The following is a 17266-nucleotide window of genomic DNA, read 5'->3' as shown; positions in this document are numbered from 1 at the left end:
AAGGCCGGGTGTGTTGGCTTATGCCTGTAATCCCAGCACTTTGGGAGGCCGAGGCAGGTGGATCACGAGGTCAAGAGATCGAGACCATCCTGGCCAACATGGTGAAACCCCGTCTCTAAAAAATAAATAAATAAAAATAAAAAATAAAGAAAACCCAGGTTATTCTTGATTTCTTAAGAAAACCTGTTTCTCAGAGACAAAAGTTTCAAGGCATAAGCCTCACTGTTTTCTTACCTTATGGATCTTATTCAATTTCTCAAACTCTACCCCCAAAGAACCATATCTCCCATACAATAAGGGCCCTGTTCTTTTCATTTGTTACCACTAATAGAATATACCCCCATTCTATGGGTAAAACCAGAGTCTGAGCTCTCCAAATGCAAAACCGTAATCAAGGTTCATGCAATTCACAAATCAGAGTCAACTTGCCCAGCCACTACTGTTGCTGAAAGAGGTGTCACAAGAAGCAAAAATCTACCACTGGAGCCTACAGGCTGGTAAACTAAAGTTCTGCCCTCTTTAAGGTAAGCCTTCTCTGGGACAGAAAGACTTTTCCCCCCATAATTGAATCCCTGTCCCAGCTGCCTGCTGTACTCACATGAGTTAGGTCAAGGCCTGCCCCAGAGGCCCTTGTACTCAGGCTCCAGCCAGTTAAAATCCTGTGGAAGCACTGTAGCTGCCACAAACTGGCCAGGTCAAGAACACACTTGACCCAAAATTACCTTTAAGCCTGGAGCCCTGACAACACCAAAAATTTGATCTCCACAGGTTATTTGAGATCCCCAAATGTCAGTCCTTATTTGAGGACTGCCTCTTAAAGTTTTCTAAAGAGAAAACTTAAATTAACATGGTGGGATTTAATGGGGCTGATAATTAATTGTACCCTTCTTAGCCTTTCCACATTCGAAACCCACTGAAAAGGAGATATATGAATCAGGAAACTAAAACCCTAGAGTTTGTTTTCTGCATAAGGTTGATTGGAGAATGTGGCTTAGTGGTGCAAGCAATTTCCCTCTGGATTAAACTAATTTACCCAGCCACAGGCTGGGTTTCTGCAAACGTCTTCCACAGGGACAGGCTCCCCACAGTGGAGGAGGAAAACAGGAGTGTCTAAAGATCAGGTCATAGCAAAAAGAAAAAAAGAGAAAGTGACTAGGCAGCAAACTCAGCATCTTCTCCCAAACCCACCATTAGGCAAATCACTCCTCATCTCGTGGAGGTACAAAAGAAAGGGATCAGAAGTTTTCCTTCAGTAGCTTCTCTATTGAAGAGTGGAAGTTCCCTCTCCCCTTATGTAAAGAAATGGAGGATAAATTCCCTTCTAACATTTGCTTTTGTTTCCAGACTTGTTTTTGATTCAATAACTGTAGTCATGGTACTTAGATCACATGATGTGTTTGTTAGGATTCATTGCATTACAAGGTAAAATCAAAGTGGCTAAAGCCATGTAGGAAACTCATATTAGTTCAGAGACTGATCTTCCCTCAGGCAAAGCTGTATTTGGGGTTTGATTAACATTTACCAGGCCTCTGTTTCTTACCATGTCTAGGCTCTGCTTCTTTCTGTATTGACTTCATTCTCAGGCTGGTTCTTCTTTAGTAGCAGCAAAAATGGCCATCAGCCTGGGCACAGTGGCTCATATGTATAATCCCAGAACTTTGAGAGGCTGAGGCGGGCTGATTACTTGAAGTCAGGAGTTCAAGACCAGTCTGGCCAACATGACAAAACCCCATCTCTACTAAAAATACAAAAATCAGCCAGGTGTGGTGGCAGGTGCCTGTAATCCCAGCTACTTGGGAAACTGAGGCAGGAGAATTGCTTGAACCCGAGAGGCAGAGGTTGCAGTGAGCCAAGATCGCACCACTGCACTCCAGCCTCTGTCCGGGGTGACAGAGCAAGACTCCACCTCAACAACAACAAAAGAAAAGGAAAAAAAAGCCATTAGCAGCTCCAAGCTTGCATTCTACCAGCTTAGAAACAAACCTTGGTGATAATTTCTCCTTCCTAACACTTTCAGCAAAATCCCATAATGAAGTTTCCTTGGTCTGGCTTGGGTCATGCGCCTTCTCTCTGTCCTAACCACTGCCAGCAACAGAATATAATGCTGTGATTGGCCAGACCTAGGCCACATGTCCATCCTTGGGGCCTTGGTACAGTTCCACACAAATTGCATGAATCTGTGGGTGGTGTTGGATTATTCCTCCAAGGAAAATCAAAACACTATAATCAGAGAAGCAGGAGAATGGATTCTAGGTGGGAAAAACATGACATCACACATGATGCAAAACAAAGTGAGTTAAATGGAAAGAAGATGGTTAGTGACTTCAAAAAGGCTTTGCAGTGAAGGTATTAAGTATCTCAGGGACACTTCTCCCGTTTCGCCCAGCTCTGCCTAACGAGATGAACATATTGCTCACCCCTTTCTTCAGCTTGTTGCTTGTTGCATATGATTTCCCAGGTTTTTGTATTCAACAGCATTCACTTGTTGGGTTATTTATTTAGCACCTATTATATGCCAGACACTATTTTGGATACAGGATGAAGTCTTTTTGTTGTTGTTGTTGTTTGGAGACAAGGTCTAACTGTGGCCCAGCCTGGAGAGCAGTGGTGCGACCTCCACATCTACTGGCTACGATGATCCTCCCATCTCAGCCTCTTGAGTAGCTGGGACTACAGGTGTATATCACAGTGCCTGGCTATTTTTTTTTTTTTTTTTTTTTTACAGACAAGGTTTTGTTATATTGTCCAGGCTGGTCTTGAACTCCTGGCCTCAAGTGATCCTCCTGCCTCAGCCTCCCAAAATACTGGGATTACATATGTGAGCCACTGTACCTGGTCTAAAGTCATGAATAAAATAGACAAAATTTCCTGCTCTCATGGCATTTATCATTTAGTCAAGGAGTAGACAAATATTCAACAAAATAAATAAGTGCTATGTGTTATGAAGAAAAATGCAGATGCCACTGTTGGGTGGTTTAAATAGGTGATCAGAGGAGAGGATGGAAGCCACATGCAGTGGGTCATGCCTGTAGTCTCAGCACTTTGGGAGGCCGAGGTGAGCAGATCACTTGAGGCCAGGAGTGTCTCAAAAAAAAAAAGAGAGTGAGAGAAGAGGATGCAGGCAAAACACATGGTACGTGCTTAATCCGTGGGCTCTACTGTTCTTATTCTTGTTACTATCACTACCACTATTATATATATATATATACACATATATATACTACATATATATATACACATATATATATACACATATACATATATATACACACATATATATACATATATATGTGCATATATATATATATATTTTTTTTTTTTTTTTTTGAGATGGAGTCTCACTCTGTTGTCCAGGCTGGAGTGCAGTGGCACGATCTCAGTTCACTACAACCTCTGCCTCCCAGGTTCCAGCGATTCTCCTGCCTCAGCCTCCTGAGTAGCTGGGATTACAGGTGTGTGCCACCACACCCAGCTAATTTTTGTATTTTTAGTAGAGAAGGGGTTTCACCCTGTTTGTCTAGGACGATCTCCATCTCCTGACCTCACGGTTCACCTGCTTCGGTCCCACCACACCCAGCCCATTACCACTATCTGGCACATGAAAGGCATTTGGTGGCCCCTTGCTGTCTCCAGCATTAAGTACCCTCAGCTCAGCATATAAGACCCCCTGCATTAGGTCCTAAATTATTATTATTATTATTATTTGAGACAGAGTCTCGCTCTGTCGCCCAGGCTGGAGTACAGTGGTGTGATCTTGGCTCACTGCAATCTCCGCCTCCCCGGTTCAAGCGATTCTCCTGCCTCAGCCTTCCGAGTAGCTGGGAGTACAGGTGCCTGCCACAATATCTGGCTAATTTTTGGATTTTTAGTACAGATGGGATTTCACCATGTTGGCCAGGCTGGTCTTGAACCTCTGACCTCAAATGATCCACCCGCCTGGCCTCCCTACGTGTTGAAATTACAGGCATGAGCCACTGCACCCGGCCCAGCCCCACCATTTATTATTAATCCTTTTTCAAATCCTAATGTTGCATTGCTCTTCTCCAATCACATTCTTCATTCACTGAATATCCATTTCCTCCTCTTGAGCTGGTTATGCCCCTTCCTCAGACTCTCACAAATGTCATGTCTTTGTGAAGTGCCCTGGGTAACCCCAGAGGGTGTCATTTTCCCTTCCCAACTCCTCCTTTATTTCAACTTGCGGTGCTTAATATTATTATTTTTATTTATTTATTTATTTATTTAGAACCAGAGTCTTGCTCTGTTGCCCCAGCTGGAGTGCAGTGGTGCAATCTCAGCCTATTGCAACTTCTACCTCCAGGGTTTAGACAATTCTCTTGCCTCAGCCTCCCAACTAGCTGGGATCACAGGCATGTGCCACCATGCCTGGCTAATATTTGTATTTTTAGTAGAGACAGGGTTTCACCATGTTGGCCAGGCTGGTGTTGAACTTCTGATCTCAAGTGATCTACCTTCCTTGGCCTCCCAAAGTGCTGGGATTACAGGCATTAGCCACTGCACCCAGTCTATTATTATTTTTAATATATTTACTTAATTTTAACCTTCTTACTGCACTGTGACTGCCACGAAGTCGCCAAACTTTTTTTATCCTTAGACTAGAGCCTTGAACATAATAAGTCCTCTACAAATATTTGCTCATTTGCATGGCATTGCCGTAACACAGTGGTTCTAAGCCAGAGGGCAATTTTGCCCTCCAGGGGACATTTGGCAATATCTAGAGACAGTTTTGGTTGTCCAGGGAGCATGGAGGTGGCATGCTTCTGACATCTAGTGGGTAGAGGCCAGGGATGCTGGTGAGCCCCCTCCAATGCATGCACAGGACAGCCCTCACAGCAAAGAATCATCCTGCCCAAAATGTCAATAGTGCCAAACTTGAGAAACCTTGCCATAAGCTAATTAGTGCTCATTGTGAATGGGTTAGCAAAAAGAAACCCAGAGAGATCAATGTACCAGTCTGTCAGAAAATCTCACTAGGAAATGACATGCCTTTTTCTTTCTTTCTTTCTTTTTTTTGTTTTGTTTTGTTTTTTTAGGAGCTGAGGGTGACTTTAGTGCAAAGCCCTTTCCTAATGTCATAGAGGTGCCCTGGGAGCCCAGATGGTATTTTCACCACACTTGTTCACCTTTGAGAGTGGCAACTGACCTCTCAGGAATCCTTGAAGTGCTAGGAATGTAACTGTGTTAAGGAAGAAAACCCAGGGCTTTTTAAATTCAGCAAAATGTCAAATGTGAATTGTGCTCCTGGGGGAAGGAAGAGGAGGGGAGGTGTTTTGTAAAGTACCCTCTCCTGGCTTCCCCGTGGTGATGAAACTTGTGAGCTGGCTCTGGAATAAATGATTCAAGGGAACCCGTGGCCCTATCTCCTATTCTTTTAAAACTTGCAAAGGAGCTCTGAGAAGGATTCTGTTCGCCGCATGCTTCTGTGGGCAACTCATTTGCAGGAAACTCATTTGCAGGAAATTCATTTGCAGGAAACTCAAGGCACTGGTGTCAATCGTGAATACAGCAGCCCCAACAGAGCAAAGTTACTGGCTTTAGAATCATATCGTAGGTTCCTACTCATCCCATCCAACCGGTTCTTGTGACTGATATGGAAATTAAGTAATATATGCCCTGAAAAGGAAAAGTAGGAGCAATCTGAAAGAGTTTGATGAAGCAAGAAATAGGGATTACATGCTATTTTAAAAAGTTCGTCCTTGGGGTAGAGTTACCACCAGGCTGACTGGGATCTGGCAGTGGTGTGTGTGCTTTAAAGAACAACCTTTAGCACAGCTGGCAGAAATATAAATGCCAAGTAGAGGATTCCAAGAGGCACTACCCCCTCTTCTGGGCAGTCTCCAATTCTTCTGCCATAAAAAAAACCAAGGTGCGAATGCATTATTGTCATTGTTATACCATTTATCCAGTAAATGAACATTTTCCGGGTTCTGTATATTTGACAAAATGCCACTACATTAAGTCATTTCTTTAGTCCAATTTTGATGAAAGCCCTTAAAGATAGAAACATATAGAGAGTACTTGGCACACTGTGAACTGCAAAAGTGTTTAATGATGATAGTAATTAGGATAACAGAATAATGTGTGTTGAGTTGATAGCTAGCAGCATTTTAAATATATTAAGAAAGTATTAAAAAAGACCATTTAAGAACAAGATTGGAATCCCCAAAGTAATAATGGTCTTGTCAAAAGTGAATTGGAAAAGGAGTGCTGTTTCTGAAAAATATATGTTTCAATAAAACTAAAAATTTTTCCAAATTGGATTACTTGCCCCAAAGCTCATTTTCTGTTGTTTGTGAACCCCATTCATGTAATCATTCCTGTATTCAACAAACATTACTTTCTTTTGTCATTTGTGGTTCTTATTCCATTATTCCTTTTTCTTTTTTTCTTTTTTTTTTATATGGAGTCTAGCTCTGTTGCCCAGGCTGGAATGCAGTGGTGCTATCTCAGCTCACTGCAACCTCTGCCTCCTAGGTTCAAAGGATTCTCCTGCCTCAGCCTCCTGAGTAGCTGGAATTACAGGTGTGCGCCACCAAGCCTAGCTAATTTTTTTTTTTTTTTCAGTAGAGATGGGGTTGCACCATGTTGGCCAGGCTGCTGTCAAACTCCTGACTTCAAGTGATCTGACTGCCTCAGCCTTCCAAAGTGCTGGGATTACAGGTGTTAACCACCAGACCCAGCCCATTATTCCTCCTTTTATTCCACATTTACATACTCTCCTACTGTGTGCCAGGCATTGCCTTAGATTTTAATAATACAGAAACAAATGATCCTTGTCCCGGGGAAAGTTAGAATCTAGTGAAATATTTATTCATTGTTTCATTCATTTACATATTTACTGTGTGCTCACATTTTCTGGGGATACAGAAACAGAAAACACAGGACCCTCAGATAAACGAATTACATTCTAGAGGGTAGAAGGGAAAGAAAGGGCAAAGGTCTTGAGGCAGCTGTGAGCATGGCTAGAGGCCAGTTAGCAAAAGGGACATGACACCACCTGTGTCCGCTCCCACTCTGATAGAGACACATAACATTTTCTTAATTCTACCTAAAACACTGTACAAAAAGTCTCTTCTTTCCAAACAGTTTGACTCCCTAAATCCTTCCAGTATATTTCTTGGGAAGCTGTCACTAGATCTGTGTACCTCTGTTTCTCAATGTGTGACTCCATTCTGGTTTCTTGCAGGTTTCTGTTTAAAGGAATGGTGGCGTTATTTATTTAAAACAGGCTTTAAAATATACGGTTAAAACAGGGGAGAAAACCCTCACGTAGCCCACCTGCAATTTCTATTAACTTAACCTAGGTCCCGCGTCTGAAGACTCCTTCAAGGTCCTAAATCTTTGGCAGTCAAGTCAAAAGTGACTACAACTATAGGACTACAATTCCCAGGAGACACTGCGTTCGCATCCTCTGCGCACGCTCAACCTTGGTGACTGCAAAGGGCAGCGAGCCCGAGGGGCGGGCCTTGGGCAGGAGCCGCGAATCGGGGCGGGGCTAGGGGCAGGGCCAGGGAGAGGGCGGTGCTGCCGGCGGGGCCCGGAACACGCTAGTGGAGCGGAAGATGGCGGCGGCAGCGGCGGCTGCAGCCGGGACCTTAGTTGGGCTGAGGCGGAGGAGCCGCCGGCTTTGACCTCGCTCTGGCTCCGGTTCGCGCGGCAGAGCGTGTGCGAGGCCCGGCGCGTCGGGCAGGGGCGGCGGCGGCCACTGCGCGCCGCCCTGAGGAGCGCCTCGGCGGCGGCGCGACTGCGGCTGAGGAGAGAGCCGGCTCCGGGCCTCCGCGTCCTCCTGCTCCCCCGGCCCCCCGCCTCCTCGGGGGGGCGGCGGCGGCGATGTTCTCGGTCCTCTCGTACGGGCGGCTGGTGGCCCGCGCCGTGCTCGGCGGCCTCTCGCAGACCGACCCCAGGGCCGGCAGCGGCGGCGGCGGCGGCGGCGACTACGGGCTAGTGACGGCCGGCTGCGGCTTCGGCAAGGACTTCCGTAAGGGCCTCCTCAAGAAGGGCGCGTGCTACGGGGACGATGCGTGCTTCGTGGCCCGACACCGCTCAGCGGACGTGCTTGGTGAGTCCCCGGCCTGGTCCCCCGCCCCAGCCTCGGATCCGCCTCCCGGGGACTCCCCTGCGCGGGGCTTCCCCAGTTCCTCCCGGCGGCGAGAGGAGCCAGAGCACTCACATGGAGGGAGCGCTTACTATGCGCCAGGCGCCGTGCCAAGCGCTCCGAGGCGCGTTTTCCGCTTGAACGACCCCCGTTTTGGAGAGGAGGAAACTGAGGCGCAGAGCGGTCAAGCAGTGTGTTCAAGGTCACAACCCGAGAGTGTGACCGGTCTGTCCGAGTCCAGAGCCACCCTCGCGGTCTCACTCGGCTGTGCCAGCCCCGGGCGACCTCGTCCTCTCCCTGGGCGACACCTGCAGGCACCTAACCTCTTTCTGGTTCCGTTCCTCCGCGTGCCCCGCGGATCCCTGCCTCTTCGCGGGCTCCCGACACCACAGCCTGACCCAGGCTGCGGGATCGCCGGCAGACGGGCAGTCCTGAGCCCCTAGACAACCTGGCCTTATTCTTTCGCCTCCTGGATCGTGACCAAATCTTCATCCTTTTCGGAGTTTCGCGGTGGGGGCTGCTGGCTTGGCGAAGAAACCCTCACAGCGTGTTCTCCCAAATTGATCTTGTCCACTTGCGGTCACTTGGGGGTTGGCGGAGTCTCCTTGATCCAAAATAGAATGGTCGAGCCTACTCGTAGACTGTAGTCGGGAAAGCTTTGAGAATTGGTCATAGCCTTTTCGGGCCACAGGTGCTTCCTGAGGCCTATTCCAGTTACACGTTTGGAGGGTGGGAGACTGGGGAGAGAGCTTGCAGAAAGGGCTAGCTATAATTCACAAGCAATCAGAAACTTTAACGTAATGTACGCCTTTGGAGATTTTGTGTATGGCATGGGATAATGTGCCGTTAAAACTCTATCAATGAATAAAGCACTCACTTGGAAATTGAAGGACGAGTTGTCATTGAACTTGGGTTCAAATGTCACTTTGATTTCCCTTTCTAGGTGAGACTGAGTTTTTGGTTACTTTAAATTTCATAGGCTGAGGCAGAGTTTGGCATTGGAACAAATGATTCTGTAACTTTTTTATGACAGTAATTATTTTTTAATCTGATCTCAGAATAATTGCCTAGTATCTTTGTTTCTATCACATGTAGTGTTTGTGAACATGGGACTGGAAAGGCTGTTCTCATTTTAATTTATGAATTACCCCATTACTTGGGTTGAAAAAAAAAGCATTTAATGTTTAGGCAATGCTATTGATATTAACCTAAGAGGGAGACTTAGAAAGGTCCTGCAGCTTGCAGTTGAAATTGTACAAATCCACTCAGAAGTCAGCTGTCAGTAGCTATCTTTTTCCCTGATACATTTAGAAGTGCTTCACTCAATGAGCTTGGACCTGTGATGCTTTTTAAATAATTATTTTTATTTTTATTATTATTTTTTAAAACGGGGTTTCACCATGTTGGTCAAGCTGGTCTTGACCTCCCAACCTCAGGTGATCTGCCAGCCTTGGCCTCCAAAGTGCTTGGATTACAGGCGTGAGCCACCACACCCGGCCTATGCTGCTTTTTAAAGTTGCATTAGTGACATGGGAAAGGGGATAATGAAACTCTAAGGTTCACCTTATAAATCTGTATCCTGGCTTTTATGAAAGATCCGTGACTTGATTGATGATTTGGGGAGTATTTAATTGTATCAAATCCCATATTGAAGATTGATTTTAAAATTTTGGAAAGCTACCTTCTTAATGGAATGGGTTATTTACAAGAATTGGGGGGATTTTGGTCAAACCCATTCTAAAAAAACTATAAACATAATTTCATGTCCTGACCTCTGGTGGAAACCAGTGAACTTTGATGCTCAGCTTTGCCACTTAGTAGCTCTGTGATTTGTGGTCTTGGGCAGAGCCTCTCTTGAGTCTCCTTTTCTTTATCCGGACTAGGGGATGAAGGGAATGGACAACCTGACCCTTAGTGACGATAGCTTCTGACCATCAGATCGTATTTTCTTCTTTTCTTTTTTGGGGGGTGCTGAGGGGAATGGAGTTTCGCTTTTGTTGCCCAGGCAGAAGTGGTTCATAGCTTTCCTTTGTTCACAACCCCTGATGATCTTTGACTGTCCAAGAGCTCACTCCTCTGGACACTGCACAGAGACAAAATTTTACATAGGCCCTTAGGAACTTGGTTGACTCCATGACTCCTGATACCACCTAGAGATCCATGCATAGGAATCACATCAAGAACCCCAGCTCTGTACCCTTCTTGAAGGGAATACCAGCAGGCCCAGTCAGATAGCAGTTGCTGATGTGACCAAAGGGTGGTTGTTAGCCATATTTGTCAGAGATCAACCATGCACATGTGCAGGTGGGGGATGGGGGCAGTGAAGGACAGGTTCACCAGGACTGTCCTGTTGTGGAAGAGCTCTTCAGGACAGCAGTCTTTCGAGCCACCTGAAATAACTTCATGAGTTGGCTTCATTTGATCCTTGGCTGTCCTGAACCAGTTCATATGATGGTGACTTCTATTTTATTGATAGCATAAAAGGTGATAACTTTTTTTTTTTTCTTTCTTGTGGACCTGTATCTAGAAAAGGGTGATGACTTTTATTTTTTGAGACAGTCTTGTTCTGTCTCCCAGGCTGCAGTGCAGTGGCACAATTTCGGTTCACTACAACCCCCACCTCCTGGGTTCAGGTGATTCTTGTGCCTCAGCCTCCTGAGTAGCTGGGACTACAGGCATGTCCCACCACTCCCAGCTAGATGTTTCTTTGTTTGTTTTTGAGAGGGAGTCTCACTCTGTCACCAGGCTGGAGTGCAGTGGTACAGTCTCGGCTCACTGCAACCTTTGCCTCCCCAGTAGCTGGGACTACAGGCGTGCGCCACTATGCCCAGGTAGTTTTTGTATTTTTAGTAAAGATGGAGTTTCACCATGTTGGCCAGGATGGTCTTGATCTCTTGACCTCATGATCTGCCCTCCTCGACCCCCCAACGTGCTGGTATTACAGGCATGATTGTTTGTAATTTTTTTAGTAGAGACGAGCTTTCGCCATATTGCCCAGGCTGGTGTCAAACTTCTGACCTCATGTGATCCACCGGCCTTGGCCTCCCAAAGTACTAGGATTACAGGCGTGAGCCACGGCGTCCGGCTAAGGTGATGACTTTCAGTGAGTTTAATACTGCTGTCTGCTCTAGAGGTTGTAGTTTCAAACTGAATTATATTAAAAGGCTATGTTGAGTAATAACGGTATGTTGAACTTAAGTGCTTTTGAACCTTTGAATTGACACACCATATTTATTACTCAGTATCCATGTAACAGATTATTCACTGTGGTCATCTAGGACTCCTTGACTGGAATGAAAGTTGTTTCTTTTATACAAGAAAGAGAAAGCCCTTTGTTTCTTTAATTTAAAATTGATCTGTCCTGTTAGTCATGCAATGACTAATAGTACTTGGTGCTTTACAACGTTTTGTATAGTCCCCGCTGGATTTCTTTTTGGAAAAACCAAGTATGGTGGGTGTGGTGAGGCATAGGAACCACTCCTATCATTCTCTGGAAAATTGACAAAGGTGCTTTCTCTTTACTAGGTCCAGCAGGAGTAAACCAGTACTAGCGGGAGCTATGTACACTTTTCTTGTTCCTTCTTCCCTATGGCTAATTTGGAGTTATCTTATTATTCTATATGGCATGGCTTCCTAGGTGCACAAAAATATGAGAGCTGCATGGTGTAATCACTGGGCTTCCCACAGCCTTAAGCTACTTAACAATAGAATCAAAATTGTAAGACTTAAAAACCTTGGAGTCTGTTTTTTTTCACCTCACTGATGAGAAAACAGGCCTACAGAGTCAGATGACTTCCCCAAGTTTACTCTACTAGTTATTGGTGGAACTGAGGCTGACACTTATGTCAGTCTCCCAACTGAGACTCCACTTTCCAGCCCTCTCCCCGTTAGACTACTGGTCAGGTTTTCTTGGTGACTTATGTGAATTAAGAACCAGTCAGTCTCCTGGTACTTTTGTCCTTTGAATGCTTTTCCTGGGTGTGTGTATGTGTGTGTGTGTTTATAACTTCTTTATTTCCTCTGACTCATAACTGAAGTGCAACAAAAAACTCCTCTGCATACTAAACCACAGTTTACAGAAACCGCTTATTTTAAAAATGGCAGCCTGGTCTGTGCCGTGTAAATTCTGACCTCTGAATACTGAATTGTAAAGTATTTCTTATAAAACTGTAGGATGTTTATTTAAGCTTGAAACCTAAAAATGAAATTAGAATAATTTCATATCCCAGCTTTTGGATCTGATTTTGATTGTGGTCAGGATTTTGAAGTGTTTTTGTGAGTAATGTCAGTCTTAAAAGTAGGTGTCTTAAGGTATGAAGATCATGTGAACAAAATTAAGATCTAAATTATATTTAGGAAGTGAATGGATGAGGTAGAATTTGGTGTTCTCAAACAGTCATGATAATTTTAATATACTTACAGAACCTCTATTCTAAAAGTGAATTGTCCATTTGAAATAGTAGTCATCTTGAGAGTGTGTGTGCCGGCTAACTTCAAGTCTTTCAAGTCCTTGTTGGAATTTTTCTCAGCTAGATTTCAAGCCGTGTCAGGACTCCAGTCTCATTATTATATTACATAATTTTCTTTCTTTTCTAAATTGTAAGTTCCAGGGTACATGTGCAGGACGTGCCATAATTTTCTTAAAGTCAGATTCCAGCTTAATCTACCTGTTGATAGCAAATATGACCTTGTGAGTTTTTTGGGGTTTTTTTTGAGACAGAGCCTCACCCATGTGCCCAGGTTGGAGTGCAGTGGCACGATCTTGGCTCATTGCAACCTTCTCCTCCCAGTTCAAGCAATTCTCTAGCCTCAGCCTCCCGAGTAGCTGGGAGTACATTACTCCCAGCTAATTTATATATTTTTTGTAGAGACGAGGTTTCACTATGTTGGCCAGGCTAGTCTTGAACTCCTGACCTCAGGTCAACCACCTGCCCTAGCCTCCCAAAGTGTTGGGATTACAGGCATGAGCCACCTTGCCCAGCCCCTTGAGTGAATTTTTTAAAAATTGAGATGTATAATTCACATTTCATAGCATTTATTCTTTAAAGTATACAGTTCAGTAGTTTTTACATTCACAGGATTGTACAGCCACTGCCAACTATCATTTGCATAATGTTTTTCATCATTCCACAAGAAACCCCTTACCCATTAGCAGTCATTCCCCACCCCTAGTCCCTGGCAACAGAAAGCAGATTCTGTCTGTGGATTTGTGTTTGAGACATTACATATAAATAAATTATGTAATATGTGGACTTTCCCTTAGCATGTTTTCATGTTGTCCCTTAGCATGTTTTCAGAGTTCTTCATGTTGGAGCATCTGTCAGTACTTCCTCCCTTTTTATGACTGGATAATGTTCCATTGTGTGAATATACCACACTTTGTTGATCCATTCATCTGTTGGCCATTGGGTCAGTTCCACTTTTGGCTGTTGTGAATAGTGCTATGCACATTTGTGTACAAGCTTTTGTATGGACATACGTTTTTAATATATACCTAGGAGTGGAATTACTGGATCATGTTGTAACCTTGTTTTAGCTGTTTTTTTTATATCTGTATAGTTTTAATTGACATATAATTATTTTACATAAGGGAAGATATTTTTAAAATTGCAGCAATCAAATATACAAATGCTAAGATCAACCAGTACTTTATGCCTGATTCCATAATGAGCTGCGTGCTTCCAAGAGAAAATTGTGGGCTGTTAATAAGGAAGTGTGTCTGTGGGTTTAGTAAAAGAGCCATCTACAACTAATGGAATAGCAGGGTTTAGGAAGCCACTGACTATTGGCTTTCTGATTCTTCTGAGTGTTCTTTCATTCTGTAATTAATAAGATTACAGGGTTGATGGATAGAGGGAGGTTTGCTGTTTGCTTTTTAAACTTCTGTTCCTTGATATTTTTCTCATTTTGCTATATAGGTATATTGCAGGTTTATGAGGTACTTATAAGGTACCTTTATTTTTGAAGTCATTTTCTCATTTGTTACAGTTTGAGAACTACTTTTCCTTTGTTTACAGATCTTTTGAGATTTTCTAGCTTAGTTTAAAATTTTCTAACTTGCAGCTTCTCTCTCAATTTGTTAATAATCTCTTTAAAGGATTCTGGATGAATCCTTTTGTAGTGCAGGAAATTGAATTGTAGAAGCATAACTGTTTACTTTTTTTAAGTGCATTTTTTTTTTTTTTTTTTTTTTTTTTTTTTTTTTTTTTTTTTTTTTTTTTTTTTTTTTTTTCAAGACGAAGTTTCGCTCTTGTTACCCAGACTGGAGTGCAATGGCGCGATCTCGGCTCACCGCAACCTCCGCCTCCTGGGTTCAGGCAATTCTCCTGCCTCAGCCTCCTGAGAAGCTGGGATTACAGGCACACACCACCATGCCCAGCTAATTGTTTGTAGTTTTAGTAGAGACGGGGTTTCACCATGTTGGCCAGGATGGGCTTGATCTCTTGACCTCGTGATCCACCCGCCTCGGCCTCCCAAAGTGCTGGGATTACAGGCGTGAGCCACTGCGCCCGGCCTTAAGTGCATTTTTTAAGGAGGCTTTAAATTGTAGCAGAAGGTAGATTACAGATGGAAGCTGTTGTGGAGGTTTATTTTTTTTATTTTTTATTTTTTTGAGGGGTGGTTGCTGGGTGGGAGGAGGCTGTACCCTGAACTTTGGCACTGCTTTGTGAAACTGGGCAATACATAACCTGAATGGTTGCAACAGTATCCAAATGGAGTTTGTACTAGTGTGTGACACCAGAAGCACTACACCAGGTTAGAATGTGACCTACAACCATATCCTTTGAGTAGCCCAAATGCTTAAGTTCAAGCTAGATATCAAATTCATTTTATGTAGGTTCCCATGCCTTTTAGAGAGAGGCCTTGCCTGGGGCTTTAGGTTTAGAAGTTTCAGGAAAATGCTTTGCAAAAATAAGTTAGCAGTATTTTATTTTTAAAGAAATTTGACCTTTCAAACAGCAAGTTTTGGTTCATTAAAAATAGCGTGAGTTTGCCTTTCAAAATTAGTTGTTAACTTTTGGTCTCTAAGAAATGGTGTCCTGGATCCTAATTTTTGTTGTTAGTAATAAAATTTATGAATTTATCTTGTTTGGGAGTTGCCATATATTGAAAAAATCTGATAGGGGCTGGGCACAGTGGCTCACAACCTATATTCCTAGCACTTTGGGAGGCTGAGGCAGGTGGATCACTTGAGGTCAGGAGTTCAAGACCAGCCTGGCCAACATGGTGAAACCTGGTCTACACTAAACATTAAAAAAAAAAAAAATAGCCTGGGATGGTGGTGGGTGCCTATAATCCCAGCTACTAGGGAGGCTGAGACACAAGAACCCAGAAGCAGAGGTTGCAGTAAACCCAGGTGGCACCACTGAACTCCATTCTGGACAACAGAGTGAGTCTCTGTCTCAATAATAACAATAATCTGATAGGGAGTTTTCTGTCTCCCTGAGAACTAAAATCATTTGTTTCCAGCAGTTCACAAAATTGCCTGTCATAAATCAAGACTTTTTGTAAAACCTGACTTATTGCAGAGGACATTAGGCTAATACACAACTTACTATTCAACTTGAGTTGACAACTGGCACAGCCCTTTCAATTTAGTTTAAAAGTTTGTAAAGAAGAAAAGAGATGCTAAATGTTTTTGAATAAAATCCCTGACAGGAAAAGTCCACAGCAGGATTGGGGAGTGGGGAGGGACAGAAGTTTTTCTCTAAGGAATAAAAATGATTTATTCTTTTTTTTCCTAAGCCAGTTGTTTGATATCTAACACAAAACATGATTCTCTCATACTTCTGGTGCTTTATATAGTGCCTTAGAAGTTGCAAGGCAGTGTTATGTTTTACCTTATTTAATCTTTGTAACTAGGAAGCTGCTGCTCTTATCGCCACTTAATCTGAATCTGTTTCCTCGTCTATAAAGTAGACTCATCAAATAACGGTGGTATAGTTAGTGTTATATTGGGACTTGAACCTAGGTCTCTTGCTTGCATGTCTAATGCTTTTATTTATTTATTTTAATTATTGTAGAGACAGGATCTCTCTGTGTTGCCCAAGCTGGTCTCAAATTCCTGGGCTCCAAAGATCCTCCTACCTCAGCCTCCCAGAGTGCTGGGATTTTTTTGTTTGTTTTTTGACACACAGTCTTGCTTTGTCACCAGGCTGGAGTGAATGGTGCTATCTCTTCTCACTGCAACCTCTGCCTCCTGGTTCAAGCCATTTCCCTGCCTCAGCCTCCCAAGTAGCTGGGACTACAGGTGCGTGCCACCACACCTGGCTAATTTTTTGTATTTTTAGTAGAGACGGGGTTTCACCACGTTGGCCAGGATGGTCTGGAGGTCCTGACCTCGTGATCCACCTGCCTGGGCCTCCCAAAGTGCTGGGATTACAGGCACGAACCACCGCACCCAGCTGAGTGCTGGGATTTAAGGCATGAACCACGTGCCCAACTTGTGTAGTGCTTTTATTTATTTATTTTTGAGATAGAGTTTCGCTCTTGTTGCCCAGGCTGGAGTGCAGTGGCACCATCTGAGCTCACCACAACCTCCGCCTTCCGGGTTCAAGCAATTCTTCTGCCTCAGCCTCTCAAGTAGCTGGGATTTACAGGCATGGGGCACCACACCTGGGTAATTTTGTATTTTTAGTAGAGACAGGGTTTTTCTCCATGTTGGTCAGGCTGGTCTCAAACTCCCGACCTCAGGTGATCCAGCCACCTCAACCTCCCAAAGTGTTGGGATTACAGGCATGAGGCACCGTGCCCAGTCTTTGTAGTGCTTTTAAGTAAATGGCCATTTAGTGCTTATAAAAGTAACACGTCTTCAAAAAATCACCATATAAAACACCTGTAACTCATAACTCAGCTATAGTCAGTGTGGTTCCCTCCAGGCTTGGTGTATATAATTGTATATACATTATTAAATAACATAGTATACACAGTGGATTAATATGCATTTTACTCTGTAAAGCTTTTAGAAAGTTGCAACAATATGCAAATGAAGTTTGTAATAGTGTGTGACCCCAGAAGCATGTGTGAGTGCATGTTTTCATACTGGTAGGCATAACTGCATCATATTCTCCTGCATGTATAGCCCCCATCATTTGCTAAACCAGCCCTCTATTTGTAGTCATTTAGGTTGTTTCCAATTTTTTTTTTTTT

At 43.7% G+C, this 17266-nt stretch overlaps 1 protein-coding gene across 1 annotated transcript in view; it reads left to right on the top strand.

Moving 5' to 3' along the window:
* Positions 1-6638: 6638 nt before the first annotated feature.
* PPTC7 (protein phosphatase targeting COQ7) overlaps positions 6639-17266 on the top strand; it is a 50279-nt gene continuing 39651 nt past the window's right edge. Inside the window, exon 1 of the mRNA XM_017542118.2 lies at positions 6639-8080. Within this exon, the coding sequence (XP_017397607.1) occupies positions 7852-8080 (229 nt within the window). The 5' untranslated portion in view covers positions 6639-7851. The remainder of the gene's footprint in view (positions 8081-17266) is intronic.

This window comes from Cebus imitator, unplaced genomic scaffold (assembly GCF_001604975.1).
Source record: "Cebus imitator isolate Cc_AM_T3 unplaced genomic scaffold, Cebus_imitator-1.0 Scaffold8, whole genome shotgun sequence".
Classification (NCBI taxonomy): Eukaryota; Metazoa; Chordata; class Mammalia; order Primates; family Cebidae; genus Cebus; species Cebus imitator.
This window is presented reverse-complemented; position numbering and strand designations above follow the sequence as displayed.